We start from the raw sequence: 20,807 nt of genomic DNA on the forward strand, positions 1-20,807 counted from the left end.
TTCACAGATTCAAGACTTAGAAGCTGAAAATCTTCAGCTGAAAATGAAAGTCCAAGAACTGGAAAACCAGCTGAGGATAACAGAAATATCCACATCACCAGTAAGTTCAAATATTAAAGTTCTTGAAATTTTATGTTTCCATATTGCTGTGTTTTGTCATTTCTCAGGAAATGTACGTGATTCTGCTGCTCATGTTTCATTCTTAAATGAGAGAATAGCATTAGCCTCGTTAGTAAAAAATAGTGTGTGTGCGCGCATGCGTGTGTGTGTGTACGCATGTGTGTGTATGTATATAGCTATATATATATATATATATATATATATATATATATATATATACAGAGAGTGAGAGAGAGAGGTATATACATATATACACAGCTATTGCCTCTTTCAGAATGGGAAAAAAAACTTGATGTAGTGTTTCAGCATCAGCCTTGTTTTGTTTCAGGTATTATTCATGTATGTTGCTTCAGTGTTTAATGTGGTTATCTTTCTCATGTGAATTTTTTAGTTTAATCTTAGCATTGGCTATTATAGCCTTAACTTACAAAGGAGCTCAACCTTCTTTCTTTGTTTAATTGTTTTTACTGCATTCAGCCACCAGGTTAATGTAGCTATTAGCACTGCTGTTTTACACTTTTTGGTCTTAGCTGGAGTCATTGTAGCCTCCCTTGGCCAAGGTAGGTTTTTCTGGGTGCACCAGTTTCTATCCACATCCCAAACACAAGCTGTTGGCAGTTTGGCAATCCTCCAAATTCCACATAGTTGTGTGTGTGTTTGCATGTTTGACACCCTATTGTTCATTTACTGTTCCTTGTGCCCACTGAGTGTTAGAATAGGGTTCAATTCCCCAGTGATCTCGAATTTAAATAAAACAAGTAATTGCAGAATGAATGGAATGCTTTAAAATGAATCTCCAGTAACATGACTGAATGCATATCCTGACTGAAAGAGCTTTAAATATGCAGTGATTTTTGGCAATAACTGCTTATAATGCTCCAACTTTTAAGCCATATTTCATGTGGTACACAGTTTAAATGCAGAGTTCTGGCTGGAAAATTGCCCTCTTGAAAGTTAGACCACATAGAGTTCTGGCTGGAAAATTGCCGTCTTGAAAGCTAGACCACATAAGTCTCTTGATATGACATCGTGTCATAGAATATCTGCCAGGCAATGGTGGCTCCAGGTTCTTTTTCCTGACAGGGCACTGTAGGGGCGCAGTAACTAATTAGTGAGGCACTTAGCACATGTGAAAAAAAAAACAGCATACTGATAAATTACAGAATGCATGTTTGCTTGATAACTCAGCCATAATCCAATATTAAAAATGAAAAACTGTCTCCCTTCAGAAGAAAAAGAATAACAGTGAATGTTATAATCTTGCAAATCCTGGCAATGTTCACAGCACAGAAAAACAACTGAACATGTACAGCTACTGTAAAGAGATAAGAGCTTTTCTGAGGACACAAATCAAAATAAGAAAGAAAGTGAAGGAGGTTCCAGAAGCTGTGCAAGATGCCTGTTACTCACACTACTGCCATTCTATTTACATGGAAGTTAAAATAAATAGATTTTCTTATGTTAGCATAAATCCTAAAGAGGGGCTTGAAGTGAATTATGGGGGAAAGGCCTCCAGGATGACTTTACTGTGGCAGGTCCATTGAAATATGATGAACACTTAATGATTCTGTTGCAATCAAACAATCAAAGTAATTAATATATACTTACTAACTGAGACACAGTGGTAATCATATACACATACATGTTAGTTTTACAGCCCCCTCCAAGTGCAAACAGAGAAAGATGAATGGTATACCAAACTAATGCAGCAACATGGACTGTCTAGTAACTTATTTCTGGTTTGCTGAAATAACACCAATAGAGAGAATTTATATCTGAATGTCTTGGGGTAGCACCATACTTCTCAACATATTTGATCAAGAATTCTGGACAAACCCAAAAACAATGGAGGAGTACACATACCACTCAACCTCTTAGTCCAAGAAATCTGGACAAGGCCTAAAGTAAATGCCCCAAAACAGAGACAGATTTTAACATATTTCTGTTATAAACTTAAAATGCTGTTATAATAACAAGATTTGTGTTAGCATGCATTTTCTGAAGGAGATGGCATCTGGAACTCAAATGTATCTCATTATTTAGTGATTTCAGTCCTCAATGATTTACCAGAAAACCACAAATTTGATGAAGAAGACCAAAAATATTTAGAAAAAATGTGGACATCCTGCAAAAATTTGGAGAGTTCAGAGGTATGGCAGTACATAATCAGGAACAATTTTCAAATATTACTGTAATTCACTTGAGATAATAGAACAACATTTGTTTTGCATCGGCATGCATTTCTGTGTATTTGAAAAAGAAAAACTATGAAAAACTCTTAACAACTGTCATTGCTGACAAAAAAAAAAAAAAGAGTGATTTTTAACACTCAGTGATGTATCAGAAAATAAAGAAGTGATTCAGGATCTGGCACTTAGTGCAGAACCTTATGGCTCTAAGCTCTTAATGAACTTTTTCCTGTAGTCAAGGCTACAGACTTTGATTTGTTGTACCTCAAGTTTACCTACTGTGTGACTTTGCAAAGTCACTTAACCAGAAACTGCTCTTGGGTTGCCCCCTTCACCTGGTTAAGAGATACAAAAACAAAAAACATAGAGCATATGTATGAGGAAGATACTCATGTGTAGTCTCTGAACAAGATCAGAGTCAATTCATGGTCAAATGGGACCCTAGGCAGGATAAAAGAACCACTTCCAATAGTCATACCAGTATCTCATTACTTGTCTGTCTCTACCAAATTATCAGAAAGCATTGTTCAAACCGGTCAGTGCGTACACTATTTTCTTCTTCACTTTTGTAATGATCACAACAATTTGGATTTAATTTAAAAGTTTTATTAAAAAAAATTACAACAAAAACACTGGCAGGCATTGGATGAACCAAAAAATCTCACACTGAAAACAGAAAGAATGACCAACAGTAAATGTATTTTCCTTTGCAACTCACATTTATTTAAAAATGTATCTGTCAATCCATTAAACAACAGCAGACCTGCTAGGATTCATAGTCAAATAGCACATAGTATAGCTGTAATTAGTGGTTATCTGTAGGGTACAGGAATTCAAAACACAAATGTATATTGCATTTGTTAACAGCTTGGAATAGCCTGCTGGACATAAGAAACAGCTTATTAACAGCTCATAGCCCTCCACGTCTGTACAAAGACAAGCTGTTGTAGCCAAATGTAGTGCATTTCACTCCCACGTGCCTGCAAAACAAGTTAAATTAAAAATGTATTCATAGTTAATATTTTTACATTAAAATGTGTAGATGTCATGCTGTCCAGTTTATTCACAGCCAAATAATAAATACACAACATTCAACTAAATAAGAAAACTAAGAAACGTATTAAAAAACATGGCTCATGTGATGAATCTCCCGTTTGCTACAATTAATTCACAGACACACAAACATGTGACGTAAAATTATATCCTCTTGTACAATTGTGTATATTCAGTTATTTGACTGCAGTAATATGAATGAACAAATACATAAATGACCAAAAAAACATATTTTAGCTCACTAGGGTGAGAACCTTACAGTGCATCTCATTGCACCCTATACCCATTCAACCTCTTAGCTCAAGAATCAGAGACAAGGACCATATACTTAGAAAGTTGCAATACCAAGTATTTTTTTAAGGACATGAAGTCTGAAATATACATGCCTTTTATTTAGTGACTGCAATCTATAACAATTAACAAGAAAGCAACACATTTTATAAGAAACAGACAAAAATAATTCTCAGCTTATTCGGACAAGAAGTCTGGACAAGTTACATAACCGACAGTGCTCCTGTAATATAAAATATCTTTTCTGAAAAATAATTCAGAAGCTCTGTTGATGACTGGCATTTACTTACTAGAATAATGAGGTCTGCATCTGTCATCAGAAACACAGGTTTGCATCAGAATTCTCAAGTCTGAATGAAAACACACACGCACACAAACACACAGAGCAGTCTGTGCTGGGCTGCTACTAAGAGTTTGCAGGTACTTTAGCTTTCTTAGCCAGTAGTAGTACAGCTTATATCAGGCCATATCTCAGTAAATAACAAAATGTTTTAGCTGCCATATAATAATATACCTGCTATAGAAAATACTTTGCAAGCTTCTTCTGGACGCTTTTGTGAAATGCACAAACTCACACACACACACACACACACACACACACACACACACACACACACACACACACACACACACAGCAGTGTAGGCTCGGCACACACACACACACACACACACACACAGAGCAGTGTAGGCTCGGCTGCTTCTAGGAGTTTGCTGGTAAATGCACAAATACACACACACACACACACCACTCTCCTAATCATCCATGTTTCTATATGAAAAGATGTTCTGTTCCAAAAGAAAGAAAAGATGTTCTCCCATTCTCAGAAGTTGGGTTTCTGTTCAAAAAGACCGTGTTTCAAACGTCAGTTGAGCAGGAACTGGCAACATGCTTGCACAAATGGGAGATGAGTGAAAATTATTTGGCTCACGAGGAACAGGAGGCTTGTTTGCAAAAAATGGAAGGTGATTGGGAGTAACTCATCTAAAGAGGAACCAGGCTTGTACAAACAGGGGCCAATCAGAGATAGCCAATTAAAAAAAAAGCATCTTTTTTTTTTTTTTTGGTATTCCAGGGATTGGAGCACTCATGTGGGAACACAGTTTCACAAGGATGGCATGTGCCCCCACGTAGCTCTGCTACTGCTACCAGAACTGGAGAGGTATATCTGCAGAGGTGAAGCAACATATTTACTTTCAGCAGTTTCTTTGTTTCAAGCTACATCAATGTATTTCATAGTAGAAATTTAAGATCACTGCACTTTTCTAGTATTAATGTGCTGCAAGAAAACTGAAACCTTTGACTGTAGATGTGAGATTTATTCCTGACTGCAAATGGATTAGTTGAAAGTGATGAATTTATGCAGTGTGTTGCATTCCTGTGTGTTGCTAAATGAAACATCATAAACGTGTTCAGCTCTTTTACTTTGAAGACAAAAGAACAAGCAAGCAGTACTTGCAGAAAAAAATCAGAACTAATTGGGAGTCTGTAGAAACATGCCATTTATTAGACATCTGTTCTTTACAAAAATATAAAAGTTAGATTTATATTAGTGAACTGAAGAATAAAGCCAAAGACTGTGAATGCAGTGAACTGAATATTTTTTTGTAAATAAAGAGAATGATTTGTTTAAAAATATTGAAATGTGAGCATGTTATTAACAGAAACAAATTTAATCTTATGAAATGCTGCGGATGTGTGCAGAGCAAGGGAAAATTATTAGTACACAGTTAATAAAATGAAAATGTGTGAGTTAAAAATGAGTCAAATAAGGCAACATTTTAAAAAATAAAGAAAGAAAGAAAGTATTGAGAAAATAATTGATATGAAAAAAGAGAATATATTAAAATACAGTTCCAGGACAAAGACCAGAAATAAAACAGTGCAGTATAAGCATAAGAGCAAGTATTGCCCCACATTGAATCAGTCCTATAGAAATCTGTTCTGTAATTTGCAAATATGTGTGAAAGTGAAAAAAATGTATATCCAAAGGAATTTACACGTTGCTGAAAACTAGTGTCAAAGTTTTCTGTTTTATGGGTACTGTTAGAAGCATGATATGTGATACTCTGAATATGAAAATGTTGTGAGGCTTTTGAAACATTGAGAGAAAGGTGCAGGGCAGCAATTGTTTTGATTAACAAATACATACATTACATTAAAAACATTAACAAAGAAATATTGTCAATTAGTGTACCACATGCAGAACTGAAACCAGACACAGTTGTAGAATGTAGTATCATGTGTCAAGATCCATTTAAAGCTTTATATCTATTTGGCACTGGGGGAGAGAGGAGCAGATGTGTGCAAACTGCTAATCTATTCTAATAGTCAGGTGGCACCATTAAGCCAGAAGCTGATTACACATGTGTACAAAACTAATGTTCAGTTTATTTTTCCACATAGTAGAACTTAAAAAAAAATCACTTAATATTTTGAGTAATGTGGCTTGTGATACACTGCAAACTGTAAAGCAAATTTACAAATTAAAAACAAGCATGTGCTTAAACATTTTTTATGCAGTGACAGACACATCTTAGGTACTCTGCATAACTATTGCAGTGTTATCCTGAATGTGCTATGCTGATTTGTTTACAGCCTTAGAAAGACTGCCAAGAGAACAGCACTTACAAGTAAAACTCTGTACAGTGCTGGAAAAGTAGCACAGATAACCAGAATTAAAATACACTAGGAACTAAACAAAACAGAGACTTTGGGTGTCATTGAAGAGCAGTTACAGCCAGCAGAATCAGTGAATAGTATGACTGCTGTTGTGAAGAACAATAAGATTAATATGTGCATTAATTCATAATATATGAATGAAGGGATTAAAAAAGAGCATTACCCATTTCTCAAAAATGAAGTTGGCTCTAGAATACCAAGGCAAGAGCTAGGATGCTTGGTAGATAAGTCTAAGTAAACAGAGTTTCAAATTGTGTACATTTAATACACCATTGGGTAGGCAATGATTCTTTAGATTTACGTTTGGTATACTGTAGATTCATGGGTGAAATACTAGTCTAGCTGTCCTTGTGGACCATTTTGAGCCTAGACAATTTTCCCTCAAAGTTGAGAATCAAATTTTGTACCTTGTTTCTGTGAGGTTTACACATGGACCAATACACTAACCCCCAACTCCCCAGAAGACAGAATTCATTGAGATTTTAACTCAGATCACTGGAGTCAGAGTCCAGAGTTCTCACCACAACACCAAGGAAACATTTGCAAAATTTTAATTTTTTTCCTTTGCCTTAGATTCATGGTTTCATAAGTTCATAGCTAGTTACTAGGCTAGCTTTCTTAGTAGGCCATTCTAAGCCTAACCAATTTCCTTCCCAAAGGTGAGAATCAAACACTCTACCATGTGACTGTGAGTCAAACACCTTAATCATTATACCAACCACCAATCTTTTAAAAAATCCATTGCAATTCCCAGATCAGGAATCAAACCCATGCCATGGTAGTGAGAGTGATGAATCCAAACAACTTGACCACCAGGGATCAGCATTAGACATGCATTCCACAAGTAATTGATTACTAGGACATTACTGCAGACTTAAATGATGATACCCTGGTGTGGGTTAGACAGAAAATGGTCATAGCAACAGGCAGATAAATCTGCTGAATAGGTAAAGGCATGATAATGTCAAGCTAAATAAGACATTTCAGAGTGACATGTCTGAAATATGGCAGATGATAAGACACCAAAATCCAGAAAAAAATAACTTTTGCAAATGTCCAAGACTAGTAGAGAAGTAGGAACTGTAGAGATTTTTGTGAATTAGGTAGTGCCTTCACAACTTGTGTCAATACACCTAAGATAATTATGCCTCTAAGAAAGCTATTACTGCAAATTGTGTTATGATCATTAATGTACTTTAATTCTAATAGGCAGTTTTGTGGCAAATGATGCCAATGAGAATACTGCAGAAATTGTGATCCTAAAAGTGGATATATCAGTTTGTCCATAGTCCAGGAGCATTTGCAGAGGCACAAAACTAATATGCCCAGATACAAAATGCATTGTTACCAATGTTATATGAATATGAGAAATTCCACAAATACATTTAGATTAAAGAAATCAAAGCAGAATGGGATCTCAAACCTTACAAAGCATATTCAGAAAGTATTTGTGAAAAGCATCTTCAGGATAACACACAATGTTACATAAATTTATATAACTTTAATCTGAAAGTGATGTACAGACCAGGCAAGGAACTGCACATAGCAGACATGTTGAGTAGAGCTCATTTACCACAAAAGCATGACTAGTTTCTAGAAGAACTTGATATTAATGAGTTATACCATATTTATCAGCTACAGTGGAAAAAAAGTAAAATTTATTTCATAGTTGATGTGAAACTAATTTAGAAATGAATCTACTGAAAGACATTACAGTAAAAATTTAGTTGGCCTGAGAAAAATAATCATTAAAGAAGATATTTAAATGCCTCTCTCTCTTCTGAGCAAGAAATAAATTGTTTGATGTGCAGTGCTGACAAAATTATACTTCAGTCAACTGAGAAGACTACTGATTTAGGGGATATATGAATCTCATCTGGAAATAGTAAAGTACAAAGAAAAAGGAGATTGAGAATGTTTTGGTTTGGAATGTTAACCCGGATAAAAGTAGTAATGATTTGTGTCATTTGCAATGCATGCCATTACAATAGTTCAAATGCAGAAATGATAGCATATCTATTACCAAATTATCTCTGTGTGGACTATTATTTTACAATTCCATGAAATAATCATAGACTGTATGCAAGTAAGTTTGATTAGTGTATTAAAGTTCATGTTTTCATGGCACAGGATATGTGGTAGTGTCCCATCAGACAGCAGACCACAATACAGGTTATGACTGTAGAATATTTCTACATGAGTGGGAGTTCTGACATGTAACATCTAGTCCATGCTATCCACAGTCCAATGGGCAACTGAAAATAATGACCCAAATAGTGAAAACCCTCACAAGAAGGATTGCAACAAGCAGCTGCCCTCTCACTGTTTTAGAATACAAAAATATTCCAGTACTGGGACTCATTTGTTTCACTACATCATTTGGTCATGGGTAGGAGATAGACTTCCAGATGTCCTCCATTGTCTTCTCTGTTGATGCCTGAAAATTAACATAAAATAAAGGAAATGCTGGAAGGAATTCAGCAGACACAGAAATACTGTTATGACAGAAACTGTCTAAGAAATCCAAATTTACAGGTCAAAGGAAGAATGCACAATCTTTGGAAAAGTCTGCAGCCTGAAGCTGAAGTTGTTGATAAAGCAGATGAACTAAGTTTGAATGTGGCTCATTGGGGGGGTGACGATTATCATCTACTGTTGTGCCTAATAATTTGTAATGAGCAGTAATTTCAGTAGTTGTATTATTGTATTATCAAGAGAAAGGACTTTAAATTTATTTTTTTCATGGGAAAAACATGGTCTGCTGTCTGATGGGACACTACCACATATCCTCTGCCATGAAAACATGAACTTTAATACACTAATCAAAATTACTTACACACAGTCTGTGTGAGTATGATTATTTCATGGAATTTTAAAATAATAGTCCACACAGAGATAATTTGGTAATAGATATGCAATTATTTCTGCATTTGAACTATTGTAATGGCATGCATTGCAAATGACACAAATCATTACTACTTTTATCAGGGTTAACATTCCAAACCAAAACATTCTCAATCTCCTTTTTCTTTGTACTTTACTATTTCCAGACGAGATTCATATATCCCCTAAATCAGTAGTCTTCTCAGTTGACTGAAGTATAATTTTGTCAGCATTGCACATCAAACAATTTATTTCTTGCTCAGAAGAGAGAGAGGCATTTAAATATCTTCTTTAATGATTATTTTTCTCAGGCCAACTAAAATTTTACTGTAATGTCTTTCAGTAGATGCATTTCTAAATTAGTTTCAAATCAACTATGAAAAAATTTAACTTTTTTTCCACTGTAGCTGATAAATATGGTATAACTCATTAATATCAAGTTCTTCTAGAAATATGGGGAAAAAGTATTAGTCTCAGGGCTGAATATGTGTTGTGGGTTACAAAACCATGCTTCAGTTGCTGTTAAAGCTTTCTGAGTATTTTTTTTGAGGTGTGGCTTATTGTCAGATGTGCAAATGAGTAAATAGTCATCTGCATACTGTATTAGAGAGGCCTGTTGTGTGGATGTGTGGAGGGTGTTGACGAGAATGTTAAAGAGAAAGAGACCAAGAATAGAGCCTTACCACCTCACTGGTGCTGACTGAGAGAGGGTGGAGTGCCATTCTACTGACTGATACCTATTGTATAGGTAGATTTTGAACCATATAAATGTGGGCTGAGAGAGACCTAATGAGGACATTTGAAGGAAAAGTTTGCTGTGGCAAACTATGTTAAAAGCTTTAGACAAGTCTAGAAATAAGTATGAGGCTAGTTTTTCATTACCTTTAGCTTTATCAACAGTATCTATATAGGATAGATTTGCAGTGTTAATACTGTAGAAAGGATGGAAGCCATGCTGTGTAGGGGATAAGAGTTTTTCCTGCAGGTGACAGTTTTGTTTATGAATACATTTTTCAAGTATTTCAGAGAAGGGGGTTAAGATTGCTCTTTAGTAATATCTGTTTACTTTCCTCCATTGAGCAGAGGGTTAATGTGCAACTTCTTCTAGAGAGAGGGAATGTGAGATTCTCCATTAACCTGTTTATAAGGAGTGAGACAGGGTAAGCAATGCTATTGGCTGCTTCTCAAGCAAAATCAAACCATGCTCTACTTTAGCTGATGATCTTCCAGGTGAATACCTTAAAATAGCAGCCAATGCTATTGGCTGCTATTTTAAGGTATTCACCTGGAAGATCATCAGCTAAAGTAGAGCATGGTTGGAGTTTGCTTGAGTAGTTTTATATAGACTGTGGGCAAAGGTTTGAATGTGAAAGTGGATATGGCTGTTGGGCAGGGTTAGAAATAGATGCTTGGGATCCTTGGTTAGAGATGCTATATTATGTATAAAATAAGAGTTGAATTATATTGAGGTTTCAAGTGATGAGTTTTTGGGAGAAGGGTTAGGGTTGACTTTATGGCCGGGATGCAAGATTTCTTTAATGGCTGTCCAAAATTTTTAAGGGTTGTGTTTACTATTATTCTGAAAGTTATTATAGTATAGTTTTTTGCATTCATTAAATGCTTTTTTGTATGATTGTGAAGTACTATGAAGTTTTCAAGATTTTGTGGTGTTTAATATTTTTCCATTCTCTGCATGATTTTTCTCTATCCTCCAATACATTTTACTCTTTTTGGATAGCCATATCACATTATTTGTTTTTAGTTATTTGTACGATTGCTGCCAGCACATGCAACCTGTTAATAGCTGGGGGGAAGTATGTTGGAGGGGATATCACTTGGTAGAGCTGAGGAGGGGGGGTGAAGTCGGAGCTAAATTTATCAGCCCGCTTATTTATGTCATCCTGATTGGTGTAGGCGATGCCATTTACCACCAGTTCAACACACTGTTGTGTGTTACCTCTAAGTTCCCAGACATAACTGAAGAAAGCCTTCTGATTGCACTTAGTCTCAGAGGTTATCCTGACATCACAACTGGCCATAGACATCTTAGCTTCATGTTTAGTTGTATAAGAGAGCATTGTCTTTAAGATAGTTGCCTTTTCTTTTCTTGGCCATGAGTTTTCTTCTTTTATTATTGTATCTTGTTTAGGTGAGGATTCCACCAATAGGGTTTGTTTTTGGTTTATTTCTGGTAGGTATGGCAATTTCTATGCAGCCATTCACATGTTTGTATAGTAACTGTGAATAATTCTGCATAGGTAGCTGTGGTCTCAGTGTTGGTGGAGCTTTGAAATTTGACAAACTGTCACTTAATAGGGTATAGTTTGCCTTTGAATAGTTTCTGTTATTGATTTAGCTGGATTTTCTGGGTTGATTTTTACTTCCATTGAGACAGATTTGTGATCTGACCTCACTACTGAAGATGAGATGTGACAAGGGGGAGGGTTGTTGAATGTCTCTAGAAGGTTTATTTCAGAGACTTGAGATGTTGTGAGGGACCTTACCTAGGATGACTTGTATGTTTATGAGCTCCATGATGTCATTCTGTTCAACCAGCCTGACAGTATGTTCGTTGCTAACACATATCAAAATTCCTTCACCTTTGGACCCAGTCTGTGCTGCTGTTGGTCTAAATGCATGGAAGGCACTGTAGCTTTGCACTTCAGGAGTCCTTTCTACTGCTTTAAACCAAGTTTCAGTCACTGCACAGATGTCTATATTTTCCAGAGTGAGGTGGGCCTGAAGGGTGTGAAATTTTTGTTTAATCTCCCCTAGCATTTCTGACATAATATTCTGTATGGGGGTTTTAAAATTTGCTAACTACTTGCTTGCATTTCCCAAAAAAACATGTTCCCATTTAACTCGCTTTCATATCATACCTCCAGAATTTGTTATCTACCTGTGGAAAAATTCTAGGAAGTTCTGCTTCAGGTATAAAAATACCCATGCAAACACTTCTAAACAAAAATCCCAAATGTCTGGACTTTGTTGCATCCTTTTACATTCTCTTTTCCCAGTCCTTTTCAACCTTCTCTGGTTGATTCTTATGGTTATGATGCAATATATTATATGTCCTACTAATTATCCTTTTTTATAACAACATCATCTGTTCTAGATTCAACTAAAAACACTATATAGCTGGTCTTTCTTAGCTGGTCTTTCTTTTAACAATCCCTTGTCCCTTTCTGTTTGCCTATACTCTGTTACCAATCCCTAGCAGTAGGGAAGGTAGTCTATATGGGTTTCTATTACATGAACAAACTTTTCAAAGTTCGAATGTCATATGGTCGACACCATATGATCGAACATTGAAAATTTTGAAGGTTAAATATAATGGTGCGTACAGTGCAGAATGGGTGAATTTCCCTTTTCTGCACTGAAGTGCAATCTCAGAGTTGGTATATTTAAGTAGGATGGGTGTGGGGGTGCAGGGTGGCTTGCTCTCCTGCTCGGAGCGTTAAGGTAAGCTTTATTTTTTTTTTATATTTTATTATATATTCAAAGTTTCAAACTTTTCATTCTTCATTTATCAAGGGATATCCAGATGTTAACACATTCAAACCTTTAATGTATATTGTCATTTAACACCTGTGGCTCCGTATTATGTTGTGACATGGCTATCCCACCAGTGCCAACCAATATGTGATGACCCTCCACCTCTGGGCCAGTAATCAAGGAGCCACAATCCTCACCACTGACACCATTGGGGGACGTTCACTGGGGAGGATAATAGGTACCCACACAGTATTTCCAGATGTAGCTCTCTGCTTCAAGCACAATCAAGAACAATTTCCCTTAAGAGCACATGGGGAGCACAGTCAGACTGGGGCTGGTTTCTCCCTCTTTCTCCATATTCCCAATAAGACTCCCCACGGGCACAGCTATAGAGTTGAGATCTCAGCTGAGTGTCTAAGCCAAGACCTCTAATACCCTCTCTGTCCAGCACACACACACACACACACACACACACACACACACACACACACACACACCTGTGAAAGGCTACTTGCTATGCCCCCTTCGGCCCAGACTATAAGGTAGTTATGACTGCCACCAGACACTCCTGCCAGCTACCTTAATGCTCTACCAAGAGTACACAATATACTGAGTGAAATTAATTTTAATACAAATGGTAGTTTGATCAAGATCAAGGCTATTTGGAGTGTCCTACACAGTGTCGCCAAATAAATATGCAAGTACTCTCAAAACTTAAATATCTCTTATCTTAATAAGATATATTAAAGATCAGCCACAATGAAAGGTTTAAATATATTTAATAAATATTAAAAGAACAAGAAAATACTAGGTATATATTCACAGTGACATCAGAGTTCAAATCACAGGAAATATTTAAAATAGCATTGAAGGACAGGCTCAGACAAATAAAGAAAAACAATATCTATTCCTGACTGTATCTAAGAGAGTTACTATTCCCTACTTAGTTACTTAATAGAGAAAGGCTGATGATATGGTAAATGGTTCATCATGCTGCCTAGGTCAGGACAGAATACAGAATGCTCTGTCTTACTAAGAGACTTCTCAAAATAATATAAAAAATATTACTTCTGAGATATCTTGCAGTATGACATCACTTCTGGTCATCTGACTTCTGGTTCCAATGAAAACCATCATTGCTGGAAGCTGGCAGGACATAGCATCAGCCAGTAAAAGTACACACACAAGGGCTTTTGCTTGGGTCTTTGGCTGTGCTGAAAGTCATAAAACAGTTGCATTCCTCCACACTTCCAGAGTAGTAATTAGTTCACCCCAAAGACAATACATAAACCTTTCTAGTACAGACTTTGTGTCTCTGGCTACCTTGAAACTTGGGAGATAGCATCTTTATGGCCTAGCCTGTAATGTGATTTCATTTCAGATATTTTTCTAAAGTTTGATGGACTGCGGTTAACCCTCCAGTTTCCTTTATTAAAACATATACATTTAAACAGTTACAATGGTGCATGTACATTTCTGTTCTCTCCAGTAAGGCACACTGTGGATACATTCAAACACAATCACTTTACAAATACATTTTCAACACAAACATCTATACCCACCAGTTTGATTTAACATAACATACAATTCTAATACATTTGTAACACCAGCATCTTGTATGACATGCAGTTCTAATACAACAGGCATCTTGTATAAATCAGTTTGATATTCACAAATGACAAATAATTATTTACAAAGCTCCAGCTAGCTGTGCTGACAGTGCTCCTGTTCGTCACATATATAACAACAATTTTGTGGCTTTCTTCCTTAACTGTGTGATTTATCAGTTAGTAATGCACAGCATATGAAATGTAGGGTATTATAAAGATAATAAATTTAATAATATTAATCTAGGATGCACTGCTTTGGAAATAGTAACCACAGTTTGCCATTTCCAATTTATATTTTCATATTTACATTCCCATGTTCAAAATTGTTTGAGCTCTATATTGTTGAGAGGCATGGTGTGAAATGTGGTGTTAGACAGAAAAATGCAGTGTCACAGTTTATATTTAACAACAGTATACTAGAAAAATACTAGATATTTGTTAGTAAATATGAAATATTCCTTTATATACATACATTATTTACAAAAGCTGTACAAATTATTGTATGACAACATGTGAAACCTTACATAATGTTGAAGAAAACTGTCAAAGATTCTTGTCAAGTAAGTTGTACAACTTGAAAAATATTAATGGTTATTTATGTAGGTGATTGTGCAAACAGACATAACTATTCATATTTGTTTGCCGGCATGTTGAAATTCAAATCTAATGAATAAAGTACTGTTGACACTTTCACAAGGTTATACTGTTTCAAACATATGAAAGATTTTTTTGTGAAAATTTAAAATTTTAATCTTTTTTTTTTTTTTGCACCAGTGATGTATTACTATACTGAAATAGACTGTGAATGTATTGCCATATTGTTGTAAAGAAGACATTAGCTAAAATACATTCCTGTATTCACCTTTTAAATGGCATTTACAGTTTTGAAGATATTTACATTTGTTTAATCCCATTCCAAATCCTCAGTTCCCTACTTCATCATCAGTCAGTAAATCAAAAAATAACAGTCTATTCATTCATCCTAAAAGCTCAGACACAGGCAGTAAGAATTAAACAACTCTAATGTTAAGGACACTGTTAGTAATTTAAGAGTTTATGCTGCAAAGGGAAGTGCTAAGGTATCATTTGTCATACTTCTGAAGCAGGGGCGGCTCGTGCTATAGGACTGCAGCCCTTCCACCTAGAAAACAAAAAAGTAAAGAAACACAGAAACAAATGAAAGAAAACATGTTTACGATCACTGCAATGCCCGGAAGTACTCTGCGCATGCGCGCGCACACGGGAACACTTGCAGACTGCTTTCTCAGCAGTCTAGATAGGGGGAAAGGCATCTCTGCCCTGCAGATGCCCAGCAGTCTGTGCGGTGGTGACGTCACAGAATGGAGGCACTCCGGACTGCAGCAGCAGCAGGCTGGACCAATCAAGGTACATTCAACTAGCATGAGGTGCACTGGACCAATCACGCTGCAGCTAACGTACACAGGACTTCAGTAGTGCGGGCTCAATGGATGTGTTTGGATATCGTAGAGGATGTGTTATGCTCGGGCTCGTCGGCAAAGATGAAGGTGAGCTTCTAGTGTGTGTTGTGTTTTGTGTGTGTGTGTGTGTGTGTGTGTGTGTGTGTGTGTGTGTGTGTGTGTGTGTGTGTGTGTGTGTGTAAAATGCCCCAGTTGCTATATACTGGTGGCTAGAGAGAACTCATGGTGGTGTGGTAGGGAATACCTCAGGCTTGAATCCTGTACCTTGTATGGAGGTGGCAAGGGCCTGAATTCCCTACCCACCACCATTTGTAAAAAAAATTGCAGATTTTTGCCTCATATTTTTTCTGTTCCTCATAAAATCTGTGGTGTCTATATTTTTGTTAGTCGGTCAGTGGTGCAGGGGTATCATTGTTGCCTGATAGTTCCAGTTTCTCTGGTTTGATTCTTGGCTGGGGTGGAGTCTGCATGTCCTCCCATCTTAGTACAGATTTTTGCCTCATATTTGTTCTTTTCCTCTTAAAATCTGTGGTTTCTGTATTTTTGTTTCTGTACACAGTCAGTGGTGCAGTGGTAACATTGTTGCCTGACAGCTTCTTTGGTTTGATTCTTTGCTGAGATGCCTTCTGTGTGGAGTTGGCTGTCCTCTCATCTTACAGAGACATGTGTCTGGAGTGTTTCTCCCTGGGCCTGTGCTGAAAATTGGCTTTTGTTCCAAGTCGGACTTTCCTGGTTAACAAATGTTAAATAAAAATGACAGGCATTTGAATTTCAGACTTTGTATTCTTCAGAAAGTACACGGTAACACAAAACCTTTTATTCTAGCAAATTTCTACATTTATAAGATGGATATTTGAAATTTGTGTCTATTTTTTGGACTGTATTCCCCCATTATTGGCTTTGTCCAGGTTTTTTGTGCTAAGGTTGAGATGTATGGTGAGAACTGAATTCACTAAATGGTAGCCATTTAAGTTTCAGTCTTCCCCTTTTTCACAAAACAGCTGATATGGCATAGTGGTATGTTACTCTGACTGTTTTTCACAGGTTCCTGGGTTCCAGACTTGGCAGTGATATGTCTGGTGGTAACACAGCGTTTTATTCTAGCAACTTTCCAACATTATACAAGCAATGTTTAAAATGTGTCCCTGATTTTTGGGCTTTTGTCTCCCACCCCCCCATAAATGTTGGTTTTCAGATTTGTTGTGCTGCAAAGTTCAGAGATACAGCTGAGTGTCGAGTAGATTTTCCAAGGAGCTGAGAGCTGCAGGGGAACAAAAGATTAGTGCTGCTTATGCCAAATCTGCTTGTGTTGTTAATAGCACAACAGGTAGTGTACTTGCTTTTGATGCAGAAGGCTGTGGGTTTTACTCCCACAGTAGGTAGATGCATTGCTGATACTGTACTGTGTTGTAAAGGGGGGTGTATGCTGCAGTCCTTTTTGGCAGAGATACCTAGTAATTATCAACCTGTTATCAGTTTGCCATCCATTTCCTATTTCAGTATTACTAGCTTATCATTTTTTTAATGCAACATAAGCAATTTATTCCTCAAGGACAACATGCACTTTATTTGTAGATGAAACAATGAAATATATAAAATTGTTTGCTATCAGCAACCTCTTCATTAGTTACAGATTTCTTTAATGTGGAATTATTTAGATGACTTTTACTACTTCAGAGATTGTGCATATTTACTGATATTGGTGGACTTTAGAAGTTTGAGTAGACTTTTATGATGGAAATGTTCTGAATTGGGCAGTTTTGTCATTATTGGTGCATGCATTTTGTTTCATTGTTTACTGGAAAAATGTTCAAAACAATAAATTTAAAACTCCGTCTAACAACTGTACTGTATTGTACAAGGAATATAATTTAATACAATCAGGAAGGTGTATTAAAGAGCACGTGTATGTTTCATGTGCAAGGAGCCTATGATTTGAAAATAGCCCAAAATGAATCATTATCTGCCACTGGCAAAATGTATTTTCTTCGATTGTGGGTTTCAATGCTGTTTCAATGAATTCGAGATTCAAGAGCAGAGAAGTTTTAATGCCAAGTCTCTTTTCATTGTGAGACTGCATTCCTTTGTTTAGCAGATATTTATTAGTGTTTGTGCTGTAAAATGCAAAATAAAACTTCCAAATGAAATCCAAATCATTGCAGAAGTAAAGCAGTATGCACATTAATGTTTATGGTAAATGGGGCGAAATAACCAAGGAATGGGGCACTGGAATGGCTGCAGGGGGTAGGCACTATTCAATCATGATTTTGTGAGGGGGGAAGGGCAGCAAACTCAAGACAGGACCAGCTAAACTATGCCTCGCAACTGTCCAGATTTTTGCAGAATTAATAGATTTTTGCTTCTTATTTTTGGTTTGTTCCTCATAAAATTTGTGGTTTTCTGGCCAATCATTTAGGAATGAAGTCACTAAATAATGACAGACATTGTTTCCGATGTCATAAAGCAAGACCTGTTATTCTGTCAACTGTCTGTTGTTCTATCAACTGTCTTAAGTTTATACAAGAGCAATTTTTGTACTGTTTGTATGTTCCTCCAATATATTTGGCCTTGTCCATATTTCCTGAATTAAGAGGTTGAGAGGTACATGCAAATAAATCGCTTTATAGAATTAGGAATATCCAAACTTCTCAACTGTCCCCAATTTGGGGTCAAAATGTTGCTCTCCCCTTAATAATCCCTCCGCAAAATAACAATTTTGGAAGAAAACGTGGAGGGTTTACAATTATAAATAACTGCAATGATTAGAGTTATAGATTACTTTTATTTCAGAAATGCATGTAGATTCTCTAATTTTGTCAGCTGCTCAAGTTAACAGTACTACCCTTCTTTGACAGGTTCCCAGTTGTATTGTGTGGCAATTTTATATTTTTGCATCACATTTTTGGTCCATTTTTCATAAAATTGTGGTTTTCTGTCATATTAGTGGCAAATCATTAAAGACTGAAGTTAGAAAATAATGGCAGACGTTTGAGTTTCAGATTTCATACCCTTCAGAAAATTCATACTAATGCAAGACCTATTATTCTATTATCTTGCTAAGTTTATAAGAGCAATATTTAAAAATTGTCCTTATTTTTGGGCCTGTGTATGGCTTTGTCCAGATTTCTTGCTCTGTGGTTGAGAGGTATGAGTGTCAGAGCCATCACCGTCAGCCAGAGACATTTCAAATTGTGACATACTTGTTGCATCCCACTCCCCCATGTAGTGATTCTTGATGTGTCCAAGCAGGGCAAGGAGTAGTTATGCAGTGTAAGTGTGCAGAGTATTCCCCCATCCAAGGGGGACACAAGTACGGCAGTGGCTTTTCATCTGTCCTTGATTTTGCAGAATGTTCTGGTTTTCTGTCATATTTTTATACTGTTGATTTATGCTTCTTATTATTCAGATAATGCATGCTGTCACAGTGCCCTGTTGCTCTGTGTTTAGGTAGCAATGCTTTAATGACCATCAGGTAAGCTTGTCGGAGATTGTAAGATGCAAGTAAGGTTTAATAAGCATACTTTTAAAGAATTACCAATATTGAAAGCCTTTTTTTTGCCATGCAGAGAATATTTACATAACTAGATAACGTATAAGCTTTGGGTAATGAAATGCATATGGCAGTATTTGTAATAACGGACAGGATTACAGTATTTTCAGAAGCTCATTACATTTTGTTGGAGACTTGCAGTCATCTTTGCAGGCTTTGCCCATAAACTAAACAGAATGCTAATCTATTATGTGTGGTCCATAACTTGTGTAGTGATCCTTTAAGCAATTTATCTTGGGCTTGTTTTTTGTTTGCTGTTCATTTTTTACTTTGATCATGTCTTGCCCATGAAACAAGTAGATAGTTGTTGTCAGGCAGCAGGTCTTTTTTGAATAAGAAACATTTTTACAAGTGGGGGTATCACAGAAATTGCTACTTTCAGCATGTTACTTGGTACTTTTATAAAGCTGAATATAAATTATAATTGGAACTGCGCTGCAAGGAGAAGTGGTTTGACTTGAGTGCTGCTTGTTTTTTTTATACTTGATTTTGACTGGCATTCCAGTAATGTATTTAAAAAGTAATTTATTTTTTCATGCCTCACAACCTTTGTATATCCATCTAGGTATTAAATAAACTGTCATGTAGCCAGTGCATTGAAATATTTTTTTCTTCTGCACTTCATTTTGTCTTGATTGGACTCTCGTAATGATGGTTTGGAACCTAGGGCAGCATATTTAAAGTTCCAAAAAACAGAATCGCCAACTAAAAACCAAAAAAACACAATCGAACTGGCAGAAAGAACTGAGAATAATACTTTAGCGTATACAGTATTTAATATCCGCTTTCGTTAAAATCAACTTCATCAGAAATACAGAAAATAAGCCCATCAAACATATAAATACCATCATCAGTTATAAAAACAATTAACAGATTAAACAAGTGATTAATTAATTCACATAAAACAGGAAATGACCAAATATGGAAATAATACTGAAAAGTTTAAAAAACACCTTAGTGTAAAACACTGTTATAGTAATAATTCCAATAAACTATTCCTATCTATAAATTTGGACAGATTTAAACTCCGGTATTTCAAAAAACATTTCAAATTAACAGATTCATTCAGCCCTGAAAAGTGGTCTGAATGTAATTTAATCTGCCATAAACATTCACGTTGCTCCACAAAATTCCTAAAATCCCCAGCTCTTCCATCATATTTACATTTTTCTAAAACAGTAAAACTAAATTTTTTGAATGAAGTACAAGAAATAGAATGTTTGTACAAAGCGTTGTTAAGATTTTTCGTCTTAATGGCGTAAAGATGCTCCTTGATACGTTTGCCCAAGCTCCTAGTGGTCATGCCAACATAGAAAGCTGGGCAAACAGAACATAACGCAATATAAACTAATCCACTACTAGAACAATTTAAATAACAAGGCACTTCCAAAATTCTATCAGACGTAGTGATGCTAATGTAAGGACCTTCTGATATAAAACGACAAACAGAACAGTTGTTACATTTAAACATACCCTTTTTCTTATAACTAGAAAAAA

The 20,807-nt window shown here is 36.1% G+C and overlaps 1 protein-coding gene across 3 annotated transcripts in view; it reads left to right on the forward strand.

Annotated features, from left to right (window-relative positions):
* GULP1 (GULP PTB domain containing engulfment adaptor 1) overlaps window positions 1–20,807 on the forward strand; it is a 4,195,041-nt gene that overhangs the window by 3,753,112 nt on the left and 421,122 nt on the right. For all 3 annotated transcript variants that reach the window (XM_044075155.1, XM_044075158.1, XM_044075157.1), the window contains exon 16: window positions 8–100. In XM_044075155.1, coding sequence (XP_043931090.1) covers window positions 8–100 — 93 coding nt within the window. The remainder of the gene's footprint in view (window positions 1–7; window positions 101–20,807) is intronic.

Source organism: Protopterus annectens, chromosome 6.part0, assembly GCF_019279795.1.
Source record: "Protopterus annectens isolate FY-2018-M chromosome 6.part0, PAN1.0, whole genome shotgun sequence".
Classification (NCBI taxonomy): Eukaryota; Metazoa; Chordata; order Ceratodontiformes; family Protopteridae; genus Protopterus; species Protopterus annectens.